The sequence below is a fragment of the Poecilia latipinna genome, unplaced genomic scaffold, assembly GCF_001443285.1.
Source record: "Poecilia latipinna isolate Pla-1442-1.1 unplaced genomic scaffold, P_latipinna-1.0 Scaffold352, whole genome shotgun sequence".
NCBI lineage: Eukaryota > Metazoa > Chordata > Actinopteri > Cyprinodontiformes > Poeciliidae > Poecilia > Poecilia latipinna.
Window position 1 is genome coordinate 172,986 of NW_015112968.1, and position 24,905 is coordinate 197,890.

Below are 24,905 nucleotides of genomic sequence, written 5' to 3' on the forward strand. Positions count from 1 at the left end.
GTCTGCAGAAACGCATCACTAAACTGTAACAAATAAAAAAAGGGATAGCTCTGAAAGTGAAATACTAACAAATGTTTACAGCAAACTCTCTTAGCATCTAAATCTTATAGAAACCCCAGAGGCTAAAGCTAACGGGTAGTCCGAGAAGACCCAACACCAGAGGGGGCTTCTACTGACTTAAAATAAATACACACTGTAGTATTTCAAAGCAGTTCACACACTTTGATAAATCTTAAAAGGTTTCCTTTTATTGTTATTTAAAAAAAAAAGTAAATGATTATCTACACACAGCAAATAGAAGGAAGGAGGCGGTGCACCACCTGTGATCTTCCTGTGTGAAACACAAATTGAGAGAGGAAAATATAAACCACGTCCAATATAACTACACCTGAAACAGTTCAAGAGAATAAAGTTTTCTGTCAGGTAGTTTATTCTGATCGGAAACCTGTTACATCTCATGAAGTGTTTCACACAGGAAGATCCAATGTGGCGCACAGCCTCTTTCCTTTATTTCCTCGATAAATAATAATAGACTTCTATATGAACAACCACCCTGAAACAAATACTCAATTATCCAGTTCAGACCAGAGAAAATCTAATGTGGTCCATCTGCATTAAAAACTGCTATAAGTAAATAGGCTTTGGCCAGGAATACCTTGAAAAAGAGGTTTTTAATCTTAATGGACTTTTTATTCTAAAGGTTAAACTTTTATCTTGCAATTTTTTCTCCTTATTTCTTTATTTTTCTCTTTACATTTATTTTGCTGTCACAAAAATAAATGTAAAGATGGAGGCCTCAAAAATGTCTTAGTAGCCAAGTGTTATTGACCACAACCAACAGTTTTTAAGCAGACTGTCAACAAAAAAAAAGGCATTTTTAAGCTAGGTTTATAAGTTGACACTGTCCACCGCTAAGCATTAGCCTCGCATGCTGTAGCAGCGCCTGATTGTGGAACTCTGAATTTTTGTAAATCTGAAGAAATACTTCCTTCCTTATTCCAAAATCAGAGTCTCAAAAATATCTTTAAAAAAAAAAAAAAAAAAAGGTGTCGAGCTTAAAGCGGTTGACTGGTGTGCAGCACTCATGCTAGCTTACAGCTACTTCATAAGAGCAACTGAATAGCATTTTGTGAAGATGAATCTCGTTCTCACTCAGCTTTATGACACCTCCAATACTAAATCAGGACTCCAACAGTTTTAGGATTTTAACAAAACCTCACTTCAACAAATCCAGAACGTTGTCCTTTAAGGAGCCAGAAATGTGCAGCCCTTTCCACACAAACAGGACAAACTCTTTTTAAGTCCTTGGTGACAGTCCACATGTTTCATCTCCACATCCTGGACCCAAATGAGCTGTGGCAGAGGTGGAGAGCACATTGTTTTGACATAATTATGGACCAGTTTTTTTTTTTTCCCCATCTTCCGCTGGAGAACAGCAGCTGAGCCCAGCTCTTAATTAGTATGATATGTATAGAAGAGTGATTTATGACTTCATTTAGTTTGGAGATCCTATGGAGGGATTCTTTGGAGATGCTCTCTTTTTAAGTATGAAAGCAAGCAAAATTAGCTACTCAGTGAACGAGAAAAGAAACCGAGATCAGGAACGACAGACAGATTATCTTTCGCACATAAAAGTGAAGAAACTAATATTGAGAGAAGGGTTCAAAGCTACAAGCTTTCTTATCCGGGAGCCCAAACAATAAATTACCCTCACATTCACTGAAATGTGTGGTCTGTGAGGTTTTTCTAATGACTCAAAGAGATATTCATCAAAGGTGGGAAGGAAGTCTTTGTTGTCTTTTCTTCTAAACAAGCCTGAGAGAGGGTAAACGAAGCCAGTCAAATGTCACTGCAAGCAGCCGCTGCTGCGCGCACTCAGCTAGTTTCAGAACACGACACCTTCGAGCCGCTGCCATGACGGGAATCCTCCGCCGCACAACCGGGTCCTGCTTCTACTTTCACAGGGGATTTTCTCGTCTGTTAAAATGGCATGTGTGTGTCCAGGAGCATATGGCACACAATCAGTTTTCTTGGTAACACTTTATTTGAAGAGGGGTGAATAAGACTGTCATGACACCGTCATAAACATGACATAACACCTGTCATGAACATGAATAAGTCTTCATGAATATTTATGACTGTTGTCATAAAGCGTCATTCAGTAAATTATGACATTTTTAATACAAAGTTGACATTATTCAAAATGTCTTTGTTATGACAACTTGTCATTAACCAAGAAATCATTACTGTTTAAACTTTACCTTTAATAACATAAAGTTACCTCATTTTTAAAGTGCAATCAGTAATTCTTTTATAACAAATTTATATCAATAATGATTTCTTGTTTAATGTCAAGTTGTCATAACAAAGACATTTTGAATAATGTCAACTTTGTATTAAAAGTGTCATAATTTACTGAATGACTCTTTATGACAACAGTCATAAATATTCATGAAGGCTTATTCATGTTTATGACAGATGTTATGTCATGTTTATGACAGTGTCATGACAGTCTTATTCACCCCCCTTCAAATAAAGTGTTACCGTTTTCTTTAACTCTAAGAAACCTTGCAGGTTTAACTGCCTCACTGACTGTCATTCCTCTGCTTAAGGTAATTCACTTTAATAATGGACCAGAACATCCAACTTTTTTACCATTAAGGACATTTTTATGACAACATTAACTGAACTCAGTCACTTTATCTTTGTCATTGTGCCTTAAGATATAAATCCTGAAGTGAAATAGAAGGACTTCATCGTTAAATGCTTGTATATATAAGGTCTAAGAAGAATTGAAGTTTGTTAAAATAGCAATGTGACGCCTGGGTTGCACCAAGGAAGCGATCTAGCAAAAGATTGAAAGGGGTTTCTGCTTTCTGGACGGTCGCCTCCGCTTTGAAATTCAAGAATTTGGCCGACCAAACTGAGAAATCTCTAGATAAGCAACAAATGGAAGGTTTCATGGTTTTAGAACAATAGAGAAGGAGCTTGGCTGACGCATTGTTTCGTTCTTTTGGGTCGACTCTGTCCAAGCCCTTGTCATGGAGTCCAACTTACTGGTCAACATTGTTAAATCCAGTCTGATAGAGAACAATGATATGCTGGAAAGCTGGCTTAGCAACCATCCGTTAAGAAATAAAGCAATCTCACCAGGATTTAGATTCATTTTAGTGTCGGTCACTCTATCTTTTTCTGTCATCTGGTTCATGGCTGACTTCATTTCAATAAAAAGTTCCTCAAGATGAAAGAATAGTTAGCATGGAATAACAGAGATTCACATTACAAACACACTGAATGTCTCCCATGAAATGCCTACAGATGTTTTCAGTCAAAACTTACAAGATAACAATTACTAAAACACTCTACTAATCAACTCTTTACTGCCAGAGAGAAGTTATTACCCAGTGTCAGACTAAGGAAATTCCTCCCCACCAAGCTTCCACGGTACTGCTGAAAAAAGAAAACGAAGAAAAATACTAAATGGTAAATCCAAAATCCTGCAGTTCATACTTGAGTTAAATGTTTGCTGAATCGGGAGGAATTGTGTCCTTGTAGAAGACACTTTTACAAAACTTTGAGAGGGCTTGGAGACTCAGAACTGGCCGAAGGTATTTTAAGAATATTTTTAATGAAGAATGTCTTGACTAGGAACTTTTACCTCTGCCTAACACTTTCTGATATCTGAGCACCTAGAATAATTTTTTATGCAAATGTTATCATAAAACTTGTACAAAAATAATAGACCATTGTCATTTTAATGTACCGGAGGACATTCACTACCCTTCAAAGTAACACTTAGATTATATCAATTGGTCTTTTTTCCAAAATGTGGAAGGCGTGGTGCAGTATTTTGTGGATTTTCTAAACTAAAATAATGAAATTCAACATGTAGTAGGCTGCTCCTTCTTTACATACAAACTCAGAAGGAATTAGGGTTGTTGTCACTCATTTTTAGGTTGAAAACGCTGGAAAGGAAATAACACAGTTATTGTGTTCTTAACTCATCAGCAGCATCTGAGGAAAAAACATATCATACTACAGGTTCAGAGGCGAGTGACAAGATTGGGAGAAATGAAATATTTCATTCTGGCGAAGTCAGACTTTAAACGTTTCAAGTTACAGAGCAAAAGATCGACGGGAATACAAACATAATACAGGCGCAAAAACAACCACTGTTCAAGATTTACACCCACTTTGCAGAAAGCTGCAGACACAAGGAGAAGTTGAGAGAGTCTGCTGTGCTCCACTTAGAGAAAAGTTGCCTTGGTATGAGCCCAGAGCGCGGGCCTGTGGTATCTACAGGGAGGCCGATCCACTCAATGGTGGGTTTCCTGTAAATTCTCCTGGTGACACCCATGAGGGACTCTGACATAACAACCGGTAGTCAGTTTGCCTCTGGCCAGTCAAGCAGGGAGGAATAAAAACAGCTTATGCACATGTTTGAACTGCTCTTAGCAAACAATTAGCAGCAGCTTTTGTTGGAACTTCGTGTTAAAGTTGCTCCTTCCCCCCCCTTTCTCACCCTCAAACTAAAAACAGCTCTTGTCGGATGTTTAACTTTCACTTTGATAAGTCTCCCCACCGCCCCGAAAAGAAAGAAAAAAACCAAACGTAGTGCCCTTGATGATTGGCGAGCCAGACATTATGAAACCGTGCCGAGAGTTGCGTATTAGTCAGTAATTAAGCAAGTGGGTTTAGGGCTTTTTCAAGTAATCCTATCTGCACACGGTAGATTCTTATCACTCAATATGACATTTTGAGAGAAGATGCAGAAAAATGACTAATTTGTAAGAATGTTTAGCACCATTTGTTCGGCTCACACACGTCTCTAAATTAGTTTCAGACCGCCAAAAAACAAAAAAGAGGATTGTGAAGAGAGATCAACCTATTAAAATTTTATGAGTTCGCCTTCTGAAAGGTGAACATGACTCAAGGAGAAACCGTTTCGAGTGTCTGACGTCTGTCCTTGACATCACGTCTTGCACCGATACACAAACCTCGTCACCGGCGCATGTGACTCCAGGCTGGCAGCAGCTTTCGACTCAGCTATGATCGGCTATTGGCGATAATAAGAATGAAACGCATTTCAAAGTTTGATCACATACTTGAAAGAGAAAAGTCGTCAGTGTTGAAACAAAGGCATTATGAGTGCAGGGTGTTATACTTGGGGTGGGAATGCAGGTCAGGTTTACATGCGAGTCGGGTCAAACGACAAAATGCAGCGGGGAGAGCGCTGCTCGGTTTCTCCAGCTGACCAGTTGGGGGCAGCACAGTGCCAGAAAAAAACAAAATTGCTTTTCAGAATTCTGTGGTGATTTCACCTCTTCGTCATCAGGTGCATTTGTGGTTTCGGAAGATATTTTTTAGACGTGTCATTCTCACTTTGATGAATTGGAAGTAATTTTACATCCAAAATAAATATATAAATAAAGTCCAGGGTTTCCCCAAGTGTATTGTAAGCCTGGCGGGCCACCAGGCTTTACTTGCAGCCCCACCAGGCATATTGCATATTCTAAGACTTTATAGTTGGTGTTCAGGTGTTAATTTTACAATAACACATGATTATCAAGTGATATTTTCAAATTTCCTGTCAACGTTTAACATTTTTTAACTCAAAAACACAATGGGGCGCTGGATGGATGGCTGCTCTAGCGCCCAACCACCATCCTTAGCAAGTTTTCTGGGGGAAACCTTGAAGTCTATCCACATAAAAATAATAAAGTATTTCGAGTCCATGTCTTAGTTAATATTTTACTTTGTGATTTAATTTATTAATTAGTTTCTTATTGTGACAGTCCATCTTTTCAAGTTATTTTCAAATAGAAAAACGCCCTTGTTCTACTACTTCTCTACAGATAATACATATTAAAAAAAAAAAAACACAACTGACCTTCACATATGTCTTCCAGCATATATAGGATAACCCTAAACCCCAACATGGGACCTGATGTAAAAAATTTTAAGTAAAGGGTCACAGTCTGAGACTTCGTGCGCTCCTGCTGGGCTTTAATCAGAACAAGTATGTCCCTTTAAAAAAAAAAAAAGAAGATGAGTGGAGCCAAACCTCGGGCCCCCCCGCCTGCACAGCCTCCTTTGTCCCCACAATAAACACGGCCCCTGACTGCTCACTGCAGCCCTGATGCCGGCCCCTGCTAGACAAAAGACACATCCACTCGCTGCACCAAATTGAGTTATTTTTTATGCTAATCCCAGATTTTTTTTTATCAGACAATTCCCCCCACCCCTTACTTGGCATAGAGGAATTAAATAAAAAAAAAAGGAAAATGAGAAGAGACCCCCGATTATCTGTTCATAAAGATGTCTCATCCCCTGACAAGAAGAGAAGACTGCAGAAGGCTTTAGCGCTCCTGTTTGCACGTTCGAAATGCAGATGCTAATCTAAATCATATTAAAGACACATGTTTAACCAGAAAATGAACGCGGATTTTAGCGGACGCATCACCCAAAACCTAATCAGATCCGAGCAGTGTGGAATGCAAAGCATCTCCTAAAGCGCTGACATTGCTTTCAACATTAAAGTCCTGCAAAATGGATTCTTGAGCAAATCAGTAAAAACAAATATTATCAACGGTAATATTCCTGACTCTTTTAAATAATAGTGTTTCATTAACCCTGTGAGCATGCAGACGACGAAGAAAAGCTGCAAGAGAGGTGATAGGAAGTGATTTCTGCAAAATAGGGAAGTGATATTTCTGCCTTAAAATGAGACAAAACATTTTACTACTAGAAGGTTACAGTATTTAGTTTTTTGCAGACATTTACAAAAAGGAGTAAAGCATATATATAATCCAAAGAAAATCTAAATAAAACACTGGTACCTCTGTTTCATGAGAATGCAAATCACTACCTTATTGATTAAAAGTAAGTAAAAGAAATGGTGCAGAGGAGGTTTAAAAAAGTTCAGTTTTATTTCTGTAAAAAGCAGGGGGATCCTGCTTTTTCTGATGCAAAAGGTTGGAAGTGTTTCCATAACGGCTGCTTATTATTTTACATGCAGCAGGTTGCCATCACACGTCTCAACCTTTTCAGGCCAGCCGACCTTCACAGAAGAACTCTGACCCATTTAGAGGTCAAATTGTGAATCCCGCCAAAAGAAAAAGTGAAATAAAACTAATTTACACAACTCACCCAAAGTTCCTGCACTTTCGTTCAGAGTAAAAAGTAAGACGATTGCATCACGTCATCCTTTTTTTTTTTTCCCAGAAACTAAAAGGAAAACCCAAGAAGTGACTTCCCTTTCCGGAAACAATTTATTTTTTTGCAGCTGACCTTTCCATCAGCCTTTTAAGAAGTGGATCAAATATACAAACACTCAATATTTTAGGTTTATTGTTACACGGAAGCAAAAATCACAGCAAAAAACAAAAAATGTCCTAGTCTAGGTATTCCAACTGCCAAAGCTACATTTTATTTTGAATAATCTAGATAGCCTCTATGACAAAAATCTTTGAAATACATGAATTTCCGTGAATAATTTGGAGTTACGATTCGCAGAAAAACTCTGAACTGCAATTAGACGGGGGTTCAGTGTAGCTCTGTGGAAAAAAATATCCAGTTCTTTCATAAATGAGCTGCTGATGTCACTTTACCACAATTTACTGATATACTGCTTTCGTCTACTCTTCTTCACTTGGCATGAAATTGGCTTAATGCAGTGTTTTTCAAAGTGATGGTCATTAGGTGGCGCTAAGGAGGCCTCAGAACACTGGAGGGAAGATGAGATGCTAAAACTATTGAATCTAATACATTTTTTTTTACCATAAATGTTCAATGACTTTTTTTTAAATCATAAAATCTAACCTGTTTACCTCAGTCATCTTTCTGATTGGTTGGCAGTAAAATTCACCAAGCTGCTTTGCTCCTAACGTACCAAACGAGGAATGGACGAGTTCCTGACCAGAAAAACTTGTTGTGACAGCAAAAGCCCTCTAGGATGTGCAGCACTTACTTTGACACCAACTGTGATAAAAACAGGATAAATCTGGTGCTGTGTGATCAGCAGATGACTTGGTGTCCAGTTGTGACACTGTGTAAACAAAGAGCCGCTTTATGTCTGAATCCGTTTGTACTTTCAAAGGTCCAATGAGAAATATGCTGTGAGCACGCTCCATTATGGATTCTATTGAAAATCTGGCAATAAATTAAGCAATAAGCAGCAATAAATGCGTCTTCTGACACATTAGCACACTAACCATTTGTTAGCTGGCCTTCTGAAAAAAACAAACAACCAAACTGATTAGCGTCGGCCTACGGCAAGTTTTTTTTTTTGTCTTCAAAAATAAAAAGGGTTGGATTAACAAGTTGTTTTAAAATCCGTCTGATTTTGAGGAAACCTTTTGGACATTTTTCAGGAAACGCTCACTGGGAGTTCGTTAGCTGAAGCCGGGAAACAAAACATGAAAAACAATGACACTGCTGCAGGCGTCGGCGCCACAAAGTCAAAACACTGCAAACTCAGAATGGACGTGCCAACGAGCTGCTGAGGAATCTGACTCATAATACACACACCCAGCTTAAAAAAAGGGCTAAAAACTTTATTCAGTGTCTCCACTGCTGCTGACAATTAAAGCTGCAACAGAAACTGCAACAATACAAGAACTACAACTTTCTAATGGTCTCTTCTGCTGATAATGACCTGTACAGAGGAAGTGAATCATTTTCTATAGATTAGTTCTTAAAAATTCAATTTACCAATTCAATTTTGACAAGCTTCGTGCAAAATTAGGAGGAAGGTATTAGTGCTGTAAATCAGGTTCGAGCTCACACCCTCCAAAAAAAAGGGGAAAAAGTAAAACAACAAAAACAGAAAACTACTAAATTTTGTTGAAGACTTCAACAGATTTTAAGTCTCCATAGAGCTAGAGAGAACTCCAGTTGGAGCAGGAACAGTGTGATGGAAAATCACGGTGGTTTCAGAACTATTGGTTTCAAACTGAATTAAATCAAGCACATGGTTTGCAAATTTTAAATTCATTCCATGTTTTCATGATCAGAAAGAAAATTATTTACAGAACTAGGTCAGCTGCAGTAAGCAATAAATCAGTTAATCACATGATCCATTGAAATGAGCTCAATAACTTCTATTTGCACAATTTATTGTTTTTCTCTTTTCTCTCTTTCTACCAAAAACTGGATGATAAAAGTCTTCAGTCTGGTTTCAACCAGACCACTTTTTGACAAACACTTACAGAGACTTCATAATTCACTTTATTTAATGCTTCTGTTGTTTTATGTATTTTTGGATTTTTAAAATGTCTTCCACTTTCTGTGTTAAATGTTCATTAGAATTTAAAGTTTATTGATCTTTGAGAATGTCTTCCTGCATTATTTTGCCATTATTGTTGTATTACTTGAAAATAATGTCAAAACAATAAGATTATCATGTATCACAATAACTTCTGGGACAATTCATCGTCCAGCAAAATGATTCATCATGTGATGCCTAAACAGAAGTAAGATGTGTGTGTAGCAGCCCGACCATGTAGTCACACGATTCTGTCCTTTTGAAAAACTATTGGTGACTTTTGTGAAGGTTTTTCAGTTTTCAGCAGCCACTCACTCCTAACTGGAACGTTGTTTAATGTCTCCATAATGAGTCAAAGTCATTTCATGTTCCTCAAGTAGAAACCAACCTAGCTATTCTCACCATTCAGAGAAACGACTGATGCAGGTATTTCAATGGGTTTGTTTATGTTTGATTTATTGTTTTACTCTGCAAAACTCTGTTTTTGTCCTTCAATTAGAAGGATATTCATCAGAGAGCAAATATTTGAAAATGACCTTTGGTTTAATGCAAGAGTATAGAAACAAAAATGTTTTTTGTTTGTTTTTTTCCAGACTACATATGTAAGATATCTCCTTACTGAATCTCTCTAATAGCCGTGTGTTAAACGTCTTGTTTCTTTTTGGGGGGTTTTCTTGTTTGTTTGCCCTCCTTTCAGCGGTGGGCAAACCTGAAAAAGCAGCCGTCTAAGAACAATTTTCACAAAGCCAACATCTGCAGCAGAAGAAGATCTGAAGTCAAACCGCAAACCCCCACTGACAGCCGTGTTTTCAGCCTCACAGTGTGATCACTACACGCCGAATTTCATAACCGTTTCCCCTGTTTTGGAAATCTAGGTGCTCTCAGGGGGGGCTTGAGGGTAGACGTTTAGATAATGCTCATGTTACAACATATCAGCCAGACAGGAAGCTGGAAGACGCACGGCTGCGCGCCATCGCCTCTGTGCCACGTCCCGCCGTTAGAACATCTTGGACGCTGGAGACTTCACAACAAATTCTGAAAAGTTTACAAACGTTCCTAAACGGCAAACGACTCAAGCAGAGCGTCGCATTTATAACTTATTAAAACATGCCCTTGCTTTTTCAATTCAAATGAGCAATCCTGATGGCTTTGACTTTTCACCGTTCTTGTCCATCTGCAGCCTACTTCCTGTGTTTTACCATACTCTTATTTAAATAAAATATTTTTGATATAATTTGCATAAATTGTCCCAATGTTGTTCCTCTTTGAGTCAAAATCCTGAGCTTGTAAAATTAGCTTTTTAACATAGCATGTTTTACCTTTAAGAAAAAAAAAAAATGCCTCTCCTGGAGAAAACACCAAGAATCTTTCATAAATATGCTTTTTCTAAAATAAAATACCCCAATTATCATCTATTATTCGCTCAAAATTATATTACCCTTTGCAGATAGTTGCTTTTTTTAAAAAATAAAAAAAAACTTGAGTTTTACAATTCAAAGAAGAAAGCTATTAGCTTAATATTTCAACCTGCACTAAAGAAAATTTAACACCCACACACTCACTACGTGCAATTATCGTGTTGAAAGTAAGACAGAAGTCTTTTTTTTTTTTAAATAAACCATCGTGTCCCCAGAGACGTAAAAAAACAAAAAAAACATTCAACATAAGGCTTCCTGAACTCACACATGACTGCAAACCACAGCACTTGCACTGTTTATTCAGTATTATTCATGCAGGAACTCCACCTCCCTCCTTCCCTCCCCACATCTAAAATGTCAATACCGTCAACTGCTCAGAGTCCCTCATTCTCACCACTGTTCTTAAATTAACGCCTCTAACAGAGCCTCACTCCAGGACGGGCTCAGTACAACGCCGTTACAACGGCTACACAGGAAAAATGATGCGAGTCAGCACCTTTTTAAGCCACGCGCCATTCTGACCTCTTGAACTTTCTCACGTTTTATCATGTTACAATCGCAAACTTCCATGTATTTTATTGGGATTTTCATGTGACAGATTAATGCAGAGCAGTGCATAATTGTGATGTGGAAGGAAAATGAAGCTGAAGAAAGAATAATAGTCCAGTAAAGAATAATATTCTTTACTGGACTATAACAGAAAACACTGTTCAATTATTAGAAATAGGAATATTGGACCCGTGATCCAGTGCAACCCGGTGTTGCTGGCACTTTCTACAAAGTGCCGACTACAGGAGACTATTTTTTGAAATAAAAAAGCTGAATATTACTTATCCTTTATGAATACTTTAGCAAGTCACTCTACATTTATTTATTTATTTATATTTTTTTTTCCATTTTGAGCTCAGGTCCTCTGAGTTTTCAAAAAAGGCTGAAAAGCTTTAGCTAAACCTCCTCAAGGTCTAGATGCAATAGGTTTTGTAAGACTGAAAAAAAAACCTAATTGAAAACTTGGAGACCTACTTTAAAAACATTTACCAAAAGGTAACAATGTGGAAAGACACACATTGTTAATTACAGACAATACTAGACTTAATAAAGTTCATCTGCAACAGACAGAAGATTTATGAATGCCACACCCTCAGCTGGAAAAAAGAAAGTTGAGGGATGCGGACGAGCATCTTCAGTCTGAAGATTTACAACTTAAAAATAATCTATTAAAGGGGCAGTATTACATAGAGTCCTTTTAAAGCACAATCAAGTAAGTATGCTACCATCAGTTGTTATAAAAATGCTTTTAATACGACTTAAAAGAAATAAGATTTAGTAATTTAAAGCCTTGAAATTGGGCCTCAATTCAGTTCCACCAGGCATTTGCTAATTGCTCCAGGCTAGTCTGCAGGAGCTGGGTTAGAAAACCGCTTCAAAGGTGGAGCTAGGTCCAACCAGGCGTTTTGCACAGCTGAATGGTTGCCATGGGAGATTTAAAGGTTTCTCAATCATGCAGGAAAAAAAACAAACTCAAAGCAACAATCCAGGTGTGTTTTTGATGAATAACACTTTAACAGGATGCAAAGCTTAAAAAGGTCAACCTTACATAATCCTGCCCCCCTTTAATAATTTGCTTGATATCAACACTTTTAGGCATTTCTTTGTTTTGTTACCTGCAGGGTCAGACAGGCCGGCGTCTCCCATCTGTTTGTACGGGTTGAACTTGGGCTTGGGTGCGACCATGGGGGCAAACTTCTTGGGGGCCTGCTGCTGAGAGACGGAGATGCTGGCGCTCCCCAGAGACGGAGTGGTCTCCATCCTGGCAGCTACCTGTCCGCTCTGGTCATTTGGTGGGTTCCACATGGCTCTGAGCTGAAAAGACACACATCATCAATTCAGATCACTGAATCTGTCTCTCACACACACACACACACACACACACAGCAAATAACTGAAGTAAAAATCTCTCTGGGTTCTGGAGGTGGAAGTAAGTGATTATTTCTGTAGATTTCCTTCCCCCAGGCCCCATTAAGATTGTGCAAGATTTAAAGCAGCTGGCAGATTTACAGTGCAAAAATAAGAGAGCGAAGGCGATGCTCTTGACACGCAACAACGTGTCCGTTCTGATAAAGAACCTAAAGCGGAGAGGAAATCACTTTGAACCCTGACTGTGATCGTCGTCTGCGCTCGCAATGCCTACACGGCATCAACAAATCAAACGTGCGATACGCCAGACAAAGAGCGGCGAAAAACAAAGTATTTTAAAAACAGAAAGAGTATTGAAAAATGATGTAATTCATATGTAACCAAAACATTTTTAAGTGTTGACAGCTGTCAAAAAAGGAGATAGAATCAGTCGTTGGGCGAGATAGGGATCATTCTGATTTATAAACCATGAAGGATTATGAATTAGATTATGGGAGTAATTCTTTTTTCTTTTTGTTTTTTTTCCTGTAAGAAATAATTAAAATCTGTGATCAAAAGTGCCAATTTGCACCGTGTGGCATTCAGACTTTATTTATTTAAAATGTACATGGTGTACACTACAGTTACAGTACAGAGAACATCATCACCAGACACTAATACGACTTGCAGACGCTGAGGACACACACATGCAGTGTTTCACCAGAACCTTCTGAAATCATTTGAAATATTTCAACTATTTATGCACCGCTCTCTCTCTTTCTCTCTCTCTCTGTTTCTCTCTCTCTCTTTGTCTCCTTTTTGTTTGTGTTTTGTTGTTCTGATGTTTCTTGCTCTTTATTATCCTCACTCCATCTGATGCAGGGTTTGTATTCTTTCTCGGGAGCACGGCAGACAAGCCCACGCGCAATCATCCTTTAATACCTGCTCAAATCCCTCTGCACCCCCCCTGCCTCCTCACTGGCTCTTAGTTATGATTTCTTTCCTCCTGCTCTGCGTGCTGCACAATTCAGATGAGCGTCGCTGTGTCACACCCACCTGTCTTTGCAGACCAACTTCTGTACTTTCCCAACACAGTCATGGTAAATAGACTAAAACATGGATCACAGCGCAACCGCTTCGGGGGACAGAGACAACCACCGCCATCAAACACAACTTGGGTTGGGTGATGTGGACTTAAGGGTTTTATCACGATATTTTGTGGTACTATTGTGAAATTGATAAAAATGACGATAAGAACTATTTATTACTTATTTTTTAGGTAACTGTGTGGCTGTAACTGCAAGGCCCCACAGACACTGCTCTCGAAAAACATGTCAAGAAGTAATTTATATCACTAAGATGCACAAAGTAACTTTTTGGTATTTGAAAATATGTTTTTCACTGTTTGTTCCAGTCTTTGAACAAAGAATGGAAAAAGCAGTACAACTAGCAATCTCCATAATTTGGACAGTCTTGAGAGTTTTAAACATAATTTAATTTGAATTTATTGTGGCAACAGTAAACCAGAATTCTAAGTATATCAATAAATGATAAACGATATGATAAATGCCACACTCCTAATCCCAAGAAATACCAGGTTGCACCAAACCAACACTATTAAGTGATGGATGTAGTTACTGAGAGAAGACCAAGTTGACTATTTTCAGTGTCACTAAGATGTTTGAACGCTGAAGTCAGAAGAAGCAAACGGACGGTTGTGAGAAACTTCCAGGAAAATAAAGCATTTTTCACATGTCAGTAAAAATGAGAAAGAAAGAAGGAGAGAAAGACAGGGAGACACGACTTTGAGCAGGTAACAGGAAGGCTAATCATTTATCATCTTGAACTTAAAGTTCTGAATTCAGTAGTAGTGGTGCACAATATATTGGCCGATGTTAGTCACTTTTTAACATATCGTTATCGGCCCAATAAGTAAATAGGTGCTAATATTAATAACAGACATTTATTTGCATCTTATTGATGTTTATGTATGTTTTTCAGGTTTGTGGTATTTATTTCAGCACAATAATAGTTCTGCAGGATTTGGAGTGTTTACCTGAAGGAAAGGAAATGTCAGTGGTGTGGTTATTTGTCATGGTGTTGAAGGGTTGGGAACTATATATAATATCTGTATCGGTTATCAGCCATAGGGGCAACAGTAATATCTGACATTATATCGGCCTAAATGTTCACATCTGTTCAGCCCTGTTTTCTAGCATACTGCTACGGGAACTAGGCCTGTCACAATGACAAATTTTGCAGGACTGTTCCAGATTGTTCCAGAAGTTATTGCGATACATGATAATATTGTTTTGAGACCATTTTCAAGTAACATAATAGTAATCGCATACTAATGCAAGAACACATTCTCAAAAATTAATCAATTTTAAATTGTAATCAGCATTTAACGCTGGAACCGGAAGACATTTTAAATATCTGAAATAAATAAAACGGAGACAACAAATAAAATGAACTGTAAAGTCCAAAGCACCAGACAGAAGACTTTGTCATCCAGTTTTTGGTGGATGAAGAAAGAAGAGAAAAACAATAAATCACAAAAATGGAAATCGAGTTTGTTTTAATGTATCATGCGATTAATAGAGTCATTGATTATTGCGACAGGCCTACTGGGGACGTTTGCTTATTTTAAAGTTGTTGCTAAGCTTCCCACACTATTTACTGATCTAAGATCCCAGAGAGAGTTTTCATTCTGTATTAAAGATGTTATAACCCTGTTTTACAGTGTTTGACATTGCCTCTGCTCCTGGCATAAATAATAAATAACCATTTACAGAAGAACGGTTATGTTCAATGATGTTCGCACCTCTTCTTATTGGCCGTAAGACATCTCAGAATTGGTTCATAGCTGCGTTTGCAGGTGAAATTCTGATCGCTACATCTCCAATTTGCTCAGGATGATTTATGTTGCTCTCCATCAGGGTCAGATTTTTGAAAAAAAAAAAAGAGCTAGGACAGTTGCATTTCCAATTTCTGACCTAAAAGTAGGCCAGCCCTTTGTCATTTGCATAAGTCGCAAATGACTGAATGCTCTTTAAAATGGAATACAGCACAACAACAGGTTTTCTGTCATTCTTCTGGTGATTTATGATGACCACGGCCGGACGGTTTAGATTACCTTTATTTTTAAAATCCCATAAGTGTTCCATGTCACATGTCCATGTTCCATGTCGAGCTGATATACTCGTTCGTCTTGCTCCTACCGGACAGAGAAGCTTCGTCTTGTCCAATAGCTTTTGTTTTCCTGGAGGCTCACATTATCACGTCTGCTTGGACTGTGCAGCCACTGTGGCAATTCAGACTCACTTCAAATCCGAACCACTACAGATCGTCAGAGTTGAAAATGTTGACCTTGGTTTCCTGAAACGGAGGAATATTTCAAGTATTCTTCGGGCTGCATTGTTCAGCTGAAAAGCTGGATCCTACAGTTTGCTTCTGAAGAGAAAACACAGCTTTGCTCCAATAGGACCATGTCAGAGTATGTCTTTTTGCAGCGTTTGGACTTCATACAGATAACCTCAGTGCCTTATTTGATAAATCCGACCGCCTGTTTTTCTTCAAACTATTTCCTAAGACTTTGAAGGTCAGTTGAAGCAGTTTTCTTCTGCAGCATTTACTACAAACTAAAGTCAGTGTAGCTGGCAGCGACTCGTTTGCAGTAAAAAAGCTTAATACGGAATTGCCATGACAACATCTCAGACAAAATTTTGACTAAACAAATGTAATGTCATCTTGCCATGTGTGCCTAAGCATATTGATAAAATGGGTCTATGTGCCTTTAGACAAGAGCAAATTAAGATTTTTCATGTTTTGTATAAATATGTGTTGGTTTTGGTGGACCAGGATGCTAAACAGTATCGGGATCAGAGATGTGGAATTTACAGTTTTCTGCTGTGTCAGGACCAGGTGTGTTACTTTTGCCATATTCTCACTCTTTTGCTACGTTTTCTTCATATTTTAAGATCATTTCAGGGTAAAATCAGAAATTTAAATGCCCACAAGTGGTCAGACGATTTTAAGCCAAACCAATCAGAAACCTGGGCAAACGTTTAGTTTTACTTTCAGTTTCAAGCATCCTACAGAGCATCTTCATAGTGAAATTGAGCAATGTCACCATTGGGTTACTGCAGCAGTATTTGAGCCAACAGTTGAGTAATTTTGGTAGCAGTGTTGCACATATGCAGCTTCCATGGTTCCTTCAGCAAAATTTCTCGACATGTCCAGAAAAATCCATGGCAGCCTGACTTATCTGGTCAAATGCTCCAGTAAGAGTGTTACTTCCTGTGGCGCTGCGTCTCCCTGTGCGACACAAGGCAGATATGCAATAGTGTGAAAGGGGTATTACAAAGTACAAGAAAAGGTTTGAGGAAAAAGTCACTTTTGTGCTTTTAGTTTGTCTCCATATTTCTTTGAACTTCCGCAAGCTAACCCCACCACAAAAACACGCACGCACACCCACCACTCACCAGAGCACATACACAACACTCTAGTTAAAGTGGAGGCTCATAAAAAAGAAAGGCTTTTGTGATTGCCGGGGCAGTTTGAGATGACTCTCAGAGGCGTGACAGCACATTAAACAGTTCGCCTTACGAGGGCACTGCAGTCAGAATGTCTTCTATCAGTCGTTTCTCTGCACTTTTACAGCTGTCATTGAGAAACTGCTGCAGGTGCTTCTGTCACATTAATCTTTCATATCCACCAAGGAAACTATCAAACAAAGCCATCCGAAAGAGGACCACAGAGAGTACGGAGTTCTAACATAAAATGGCAGGGTTCAGAGATTTTTTTATTTTTTTGTTCAGGAGAAGGCTTGACATGCTTTCTAGCAAATATTCTCCGAGGCCTGTGAACCAGATCACGTGTTGAAGACATAATCAAAACCGCAGACGCCGGAGTGATCGGAAGCTCCCGTAAAATAATAAATAAATAAATACAACGCTGTGCCGACTGGTGACTGACTTGACTGTCAGCGTCTCCTCGTGCCGTTTTTAAAAGCTCCGCTGCAAGAATCTGAAAAGCTGAACATTTAAGCAGAGGTTAAACCAGCTGATGCATAAAAGAGCTTTTAATTTTATAGTCTGTAAAGAAAGTGAGGTTTCTTTCTTCTTTATCCTAAAATAGTTAAATGCAACCGTTCCACACAGACATGAACTGCTACATCTTCCTCATTCAACCACAAGCAAATCTTTTTTTTTGTTTGTTTATTTTTAAGGGAAAAGTTGTTCCTAGTGTATTCACTTGAATTTCAGAAAGTGCAATCTCGGAAAAAAGGAGTCAAAAGGCGTATGCCTGTTTTTGCTTGTGTTTTCCAGTAATAGTTGAGTCTGAAAGGTTAATTACCGACACTAATCAGTTAAGTATGTCGAAGTAAAAAAGCAATTCATGGTTGGGGGTCCTGGACCTCAGAATCATCTTTCTTTGTATTGCGATGAGTAATATAATTGGCAACTGTTAGGAGGGTTTTTAGGGGGAAATGTGGTTTTTTTATCGATTTGAAAAAAAAAAAAGGAAAAAAGGGTCTTTCTAGTAAATGACCCAGACGAGAGCAGCTGAGTCGTAGTGGCAAAGGAAGAATGAGCAGTTTGGTATTATTCATGGGCTACCAGGAAAAAACAATATGAATCAGTGATGATAAAACACTATAAACCTAAAAACCCGTTTGCATGATTTGACAGATTTTCCACTGAAAACAGACACTATTTCGTGTTATGTTTAGAAGGGGTTTTGACCCACCTAAAGGTCCAATTGTAGACTTTTTTGAGCAATGTTTGTGTGTTTGGTCTTAAGTTCTTTGGTAGTAAATGTTTAAGGAAGGCCATCGACTTACAAGTAATGTTAAATGTAGGTGAACAAAGTGAAGAAGCAGTGTCAGTGTATTCCTTGTTACAGAAGCTCAGGAATCCTTTTTGCAAAAGGTTCAACGTGCATCTGATCTTTGGTCAGTTTACTGTTTATTACTGTGTGCAACGCTCAACTGGTTTGCAGACAATGAAACGTGCTATGGCAATAGTCATGCTTCCATCCAATTGGCATGTGAATTTTGAGTAAACTTTTAAAATGTGGAAGAAAGTAAAATGTGAATTCCTTCTACTTGATTGGAATAAATTGACCAGGCCACGTTTGTAGAAGTTGCAAACTAGGATTGGCAAGACATGTCTGAAAAATGGCGAGTTCTTCTTTCTGAACTGGAGATTCGGACTTAGAAATTTTTTTTGAGTTGCGGGCACAAACCCACCAGTGGATGGGAGCATTCTGGCCACTCCAGGCTGATGGCCATCCCCTCTATGCTGGAAGTCTGGACTCTGATTTGCTACATCAAAACTTATTCAGTAGACATGTTTCCATCTCCACTTTAGTTTATTAAATATTTTCCAAAAAAGGCGAGAACCATCTTCAGCGTGCGTAAAAACGTTTTTGCAAAATTGAGGAAGTTAATTTTTGTAATTTCCATTAAATGTTTCTAATGCAATACTTCAAAATGTGTGGAACATTTATATCACAAAGACTGCTTGGAGTGCAATAATTGATAGATAATATATTCAAAATGTTGCATGTTTCATGCCAATGTGATATTTAGTCAGTTGGACAGAGTGTCATGGCAGCAAATGTTCACACCGGACAAAAATGACCCCAAATCCTAAAGGTCAAAGATTGAAGGAGACACAGATGAGAACGAAAGGAAAGGAAGATTTTCCAACATGAGCCCTAAACCTTACCGTCTATTTTCATCCATGTACAAGCAACGTTATGCCCTGGCAGAGGTTTTCGCAACCAATCACAATGTTATTTTCCTTACACGTATTTAATTAAACATATCTCAGAACACGGCCTCGTCCCAGAAAACCGAAACATGAACTAAGACTAAAAGGGTAATTACGATCCCTTTCTCCCACCTTGGGCTTCCTCCCATGAGTAGATAACACTTAAAACTACACAGCTTTTGGCTCAGTAACCACCGATCAAAACAGTGCCTCAAACATGCACTGCAGACATGAAGACAGAGACACACTTTGGCTGGCAGATTCTCTCCAAATAAAGGCCTGGAAGGCGACTGGGACTTTGCACTCGCAGTTCGTGACGCAACCTGCGCAGGATCAGCCGTGCGTAAGGAAAACACTTTAAAAATTAAAAACTCCCATCTGCAAGAGGTTGTTGCCAAGTCCTCCCATGCATTGGACTCGCCCTGCATTGGAGCGCTGGTTGAATGGCTGAACAGGTGAAAGCGGCATTAAACAAACAAGTGCGCTCTCCGCTCGTCCCTATGTTTGGCCCTATGTTTGGAGACAGGGAAGAGGCAAGAGGTCAAATGGTCATTATGGATCTGGAAATGTTTTTTTTTTTTTTTTTTTTGCAGAAGAGTAAATATTTGAAGGTGCTGTAAGTGCAACGCTATGTCATCTGCTGACATATTAATAAAAGCAAAAGGCTGTTTAGGAGTTTTTTCAAGTGTTAAAAATTGAAGAGATCAGGTGCAAAAGCAGTCTCAGGACATCAGATGAGTGGGCAAGTCAAACATCGTGTTCTGAAACATAGCCACCGCAAACACTACAGCGGACGTGACAAGACTCTTCCGGCAGCGAGACCAAAATAAACACCAGGATCTTATCGCCGAGATTCTCAGTCAGGTCACCTTCTGCCTCTTGTCATTTAAAAACTGCAACAAAAATCCAAACCTGTGAGACGGATCTATAAATGAAGAAAGCATTCTAAATCCTTGAGACATGGTGGACATTTTTATCTCAGCCATGTTTGGTTTGTTTTTAGAAGATGAGCCGATTTTACCCTTTGCGGCTGAATTATTGAGCAAGTTCAAGGGTTCAGCAGGACCTTTTACAAACCTTTCAACTGGATTCTTGTGTATCGAAAAGCATATGAGCAGCTTTATGGCCAAAGTTGGTTTGGATTCAGTAACGGTGTTCAAAGACGGTGTGAAAGTATGTCCAAATAATAATAATAATAATAATAATAATAATAAACATTAAAGTAAATAACATTCCAATGTTAGGAAACAAGAAGGCAAAAATACATCATTTATGTTAAAAATTCTAAATTATTTACTGAATAAATTGTTGGGTTGCATACTTGGAGATCCTGAATGCAACACCTCACAAAAAAAAATCAAACTGGAAGCACGGATGGTTCAATGGGAATGGACAGCCTTCTGAACTTGACTCACTTTAAAAATGTAAGTTAGAACATGTTTCACTGATATATTGTGCTTTCCTGATCTCCAGAAAAACAAAAAAGCATGGAGATAGAAAATCCATCCATCCATCGTGTATATTAGCTTATCCTTGCAGGATCCTGGGGTCATTGGGTGAGAGGCGAGTGCTACCTTGGACAGTTCGCCCTTTCTATCACAGGGCAACACACAAACACTTACAGGACAAACAACCGTGAAAATACTCTTTTAACCTAGGTCAATTTAGAGAGAGCAACAATCAAGTCTGGTACTCAGGGAGCAGGAGTAGCAGGAGAAAACGCTGGCATATATGGGAAGAACAGGCAGAAAAGCCCTAAGCTGGGATTTGAACCCAGGACCTTCTTCCTGCAAGGTAGCAATGCTACTGAGACACCACACCGTAGCAATGCTATTGTGACGACATAAATGTCGGCTAAGACAAAGTAAAAATGCCCAGCTGCTCTGTTAGTGTCTTAACACAGCAAAGTTCAACGTTGCTGTGGACACAGAAAGTTCTCGATACCTTAACGGAACAAACTCCCCTCTAATACAAACGCTGTCCGTCGGATTCCAACACCTGCTGTAAGTCAACATCTTAACCAAGTCTGGCAGCTTGACACAAACCAAGAGAGACAATGAGGAGAAAGCCAGCAGGCAAAAATCACCTTTTGTCGCGTCAAAGCAAGTGTGCTGGGAGCCGGGTGAGGAAAGAGGGTTCCGATCAGAGCTCATCCTGTCAGCGCCCAGACACCAACGCGCCGAGACGAAGGTCTGACAAAACGAGACGGGGCAGAGGGGCAAGAAGGGAAGTCGGAGGGTGTTTCTGTTGCAACGGCCTTTAACCGTTCCATGTGTTGCAGTGCTTTGTTAAATATCTGTCACCTTTCGGGTAATATACCTCCACAACTGGTCCTTGAAGTATATTTTCTAAGAAAAACTTCAGCTGAGTGACTTCCAAATGCTACAGATAAGATTTTTTTACCGCATACATGCATACGCAGACATGCTCTACCTGTCAAACAGGACTGAGCCGCTGGTCTCAGGCCAGGAAATTTCAGACCTGCTTATGTGAGGAGCCATCATACGTTCTGTGTAAAGCCTCGTAATTAGGCTAATTACACAGGGATAATATGAAGGTTAATCAAATGATAAACACGGCAAATAGAGATTTGTTTTCCCCCATTAGCTATTGTGGAGAGCCCATCCAGTTGATAACCATTACAAATGAGATTTAGAGCTGTGACTACAACAAAGACTTACATCCCCAGCCCTCCACTAACTGCCCCCCCAAACACCACCACCAATAATCACCACCACCCTGAGCAAAGACAGAAATGAGGGAAAAATCAAACAGAAGCTCCACAATTTCAAATTAACTGTATCAACATTGTGTAAAAAGCATCCAATGGACAAAAGGTGTAAAACTTTAAAAAGAAGCAGCACAACATGACCCACTTGGATTTTTGAACAGCAAATATTACACAGCTATTAAATGGCAGCGCATCTAATTTTCTTTATCACAGAGATCAGACAGCAACTTGGTCCATAGCATTTTGGGTTTTTTTTATTAAAAATGTGTTTGATTATGGCTAAATGTGTGCATGTATGTAAATTTACACCATAAAAATCATTATAAGTGGAACATTGACAAACGTATTTGATGTGTATTGATGATTCTGACATTGGCAAATGCATTGGCTCTCACTGGTTTTACAATTGTTGACTTTATGATGTTTTACATGTTTTCACAATGTAAAGATCTTTGAAATGTCTTGCTGAAATGTGCTAAATTAACTTGATTGAAAAAAAAAAAGAAAAAAAAAAAACAACTTACTGACCAGGGACCAAATAACCAACGTCAAACATAAAAATTTCTCGATGAACCGAGAAACTGGCTGAAACCGTTTTTTAGGAAATCTCAAGAATCCAATCTTTTGTCGATCAAAGAGCACAACATATGCAAGTGCTGACAACAACGCTTTCTGGTATGGGAGTTGCTACTGAATGAAGAAAACTCAAATTTAGCCACATCCATTGATCAGGATGTGTGTAACAATGAAGTCAAAGAAAAGACAGAAATGAACGAAGCCAATTAAAAGAAAACTAATTCCTACACCTTCTCCGATTCATTCAGAGAGCACGATTTTAGACAAGCTAAACCATGAGAAGCAAAACTGCTCAGCTTTATTTTATTCAACTTTCCTTGCTGTGTATCATATCTAGAAAATTTGGCAAGCTATGGGAAATCTAAAAGTCTACGGTCTCTTGAACACCCACACCAAGAGCACGACGTTAATGATGCTAATTACTCTGATCATCCTAATTAATAAAACGTGATAAATATGAACCATATGTTGAACCATTCGTGTGCAACCTAACTTAAATCACTTCACAGACCTACTAAAGGGTATGTAAAAATCTACTTTCTATGCGCTCTGTATTCTCCTATATTACTGTGCTTAGTGGGGGGTAATATGCAAAATCAACTTGTTGGGCCTTATATCATGTTATAATGTTATTCCTTCAATAAAAACATGCTAGGAGTTTTGGCTTGATTCTAAAGGTTCTTTAAAGTGACAGAGCCAATGTGCACAAAAACTGGAAATTAAAAATCTTCAACAAAATTATGGTTAGATTTAGACAAAATGATACAATGTTTCAGCAAAAATGCACTTAAAAAAAAATCTGTCTCACCGGTGTGTTTTCAATAACTGGACCAAAGCTGTGAGTAATGTGGTCAGAGATTTTGTTTTTGGCCAAACCCAAAGAGAGCAAGAATATCTGGACATGAGCATAAAGTGACACATCATTCCTGCCGTTACAAGTCTTAATACTATTTGTCACACCAGAGCTGTCTCACTTTGACTGGGAAAAAAAAATAGAAAAAAAAAGTTTTCCCAAGTCAAAACAGTTCCTGAGAAATGATTCTGTTATTGAAAATCTCCCCTGTTTTAAAAGTGTTTATTATTGCATAATTTTTCTGTATAAATACCTACCTATTTTAAAAGATAACAACTCTGCTTATTGCACAAACACCTTAAAACTCACTAACAAGCTTCGGAAGGGTTTTTTGAACAAGCTTTTGAGTCGTTTACTTGAGTTTTTGGCCTTTGCTCCCTAATGAAAACAAGACAACTTTTCTGTAAATATGTGAATTTGACTTTAATGCCGACTGACAGCTCCTATTGGCTTGGGATATATCAAATAGAATTGCATGGCTTGCATGACTGCGGTATGTGCTCCTTGAAACTGCGAGTGGTGGGATGCAAAGTCTCCAGAGTTTATCTTATCCCAGTCTCGGGAGGTTACTGACTGACAGCTGTAAATATATCACAACACAACCTTAACTGAGTATCGCATACCTCAGCGGTAGATACTTAAATATATATCTGGATCAACAACAAATAAAGGAAGAATCTGTGCGTTTCACCGGTTTTTTAGAGAATCAATGGCAAATGACAGAAAATATTCTCATTGCTTTAGATGATTGTGCTGGTGAGCCACACGCACACACACGCACACACACACACACACACACACACACACACACACAGTGGAACGGATGGCAGAAACCAAACAATCTCAGCTTCCCAACGCTGCAGCTTATTTGGTCTGTAGTTCTATTAATCAAGCTGGAAAAACTACAGGAGTTCACATAAATAGCAATAGGCAGAAGAGACGCAGTAGACGATGTCACACTGTCAATCATTAGTGCCAATATGTGGATGTGCTAGCAGGCTAACATTTGGTAATGAGACTAAACAAGTAAAAATGGTAAATGGGGCCAAAAGAAGACATTTAAAAAGTTGTATTTTTGTAACAACTGGTGAATAAAATGTAAATATTATGATTTATATCCAGGTCATCCTGAAAAGTCCATGATTTTAATTGAATTCAGCTCATTTACATTGTCAGGTTTACAACAAATATCTAATTGAGGCTTTTTAAGAGCAAGCAGATCTAGTTTATATTCAAACATGAACAAAAGCTAACACTTGATCATCTTTTTCCCCTCATACAGCACTAATGTACAGCAGAGTAATGGCTCCATTATAGAATGAAGAGAAAAATATGGCAAGGTAGGAATATGATTTTTGCCAAAAACCACAGAAATTTCGATGTCAAT

The 24,905-nt window shown here is 38.6% G+C and overlaps 1 protein-coding gene across 6 annotated transcripts in view; it reads right to left on the bottom strand.

Moving 5' to 3' along the window:
- Positions 1–24,905, bottom strand: part of lpp (LIM domain containing preferred translocation partner in lipoma) — a 208,967-nt gene that overhangs the window by 132,727 nt on the left and 51,335 nt on the right. For 4 of the 6 annotated variants that reach the window (XM_015035945.1, XM_015035949.1, XM_015035947.1 and 1 more), the window contains 2 exons: positions 12,348–12,546; positions 4,190–4,192 (listed from right to left, as the gene is read on the bottom strand). In XM_015035945.1, coding sequence (XP_014891431.1) covers positions 4,190–4,192; positions 12,348–12,537 — 193 coding nt within the window. In that variant the 5' untranslated portion in view covers positions 12,538–12,546. The remainder of the gene's footprint in view (positions 1–4,189; positions 4,193–12,347; positions 12,547–24,905) is intronic. The other 2 variants (XM_015035946.1, XM_015035951.1) reach the window with 1 other exon arrangement.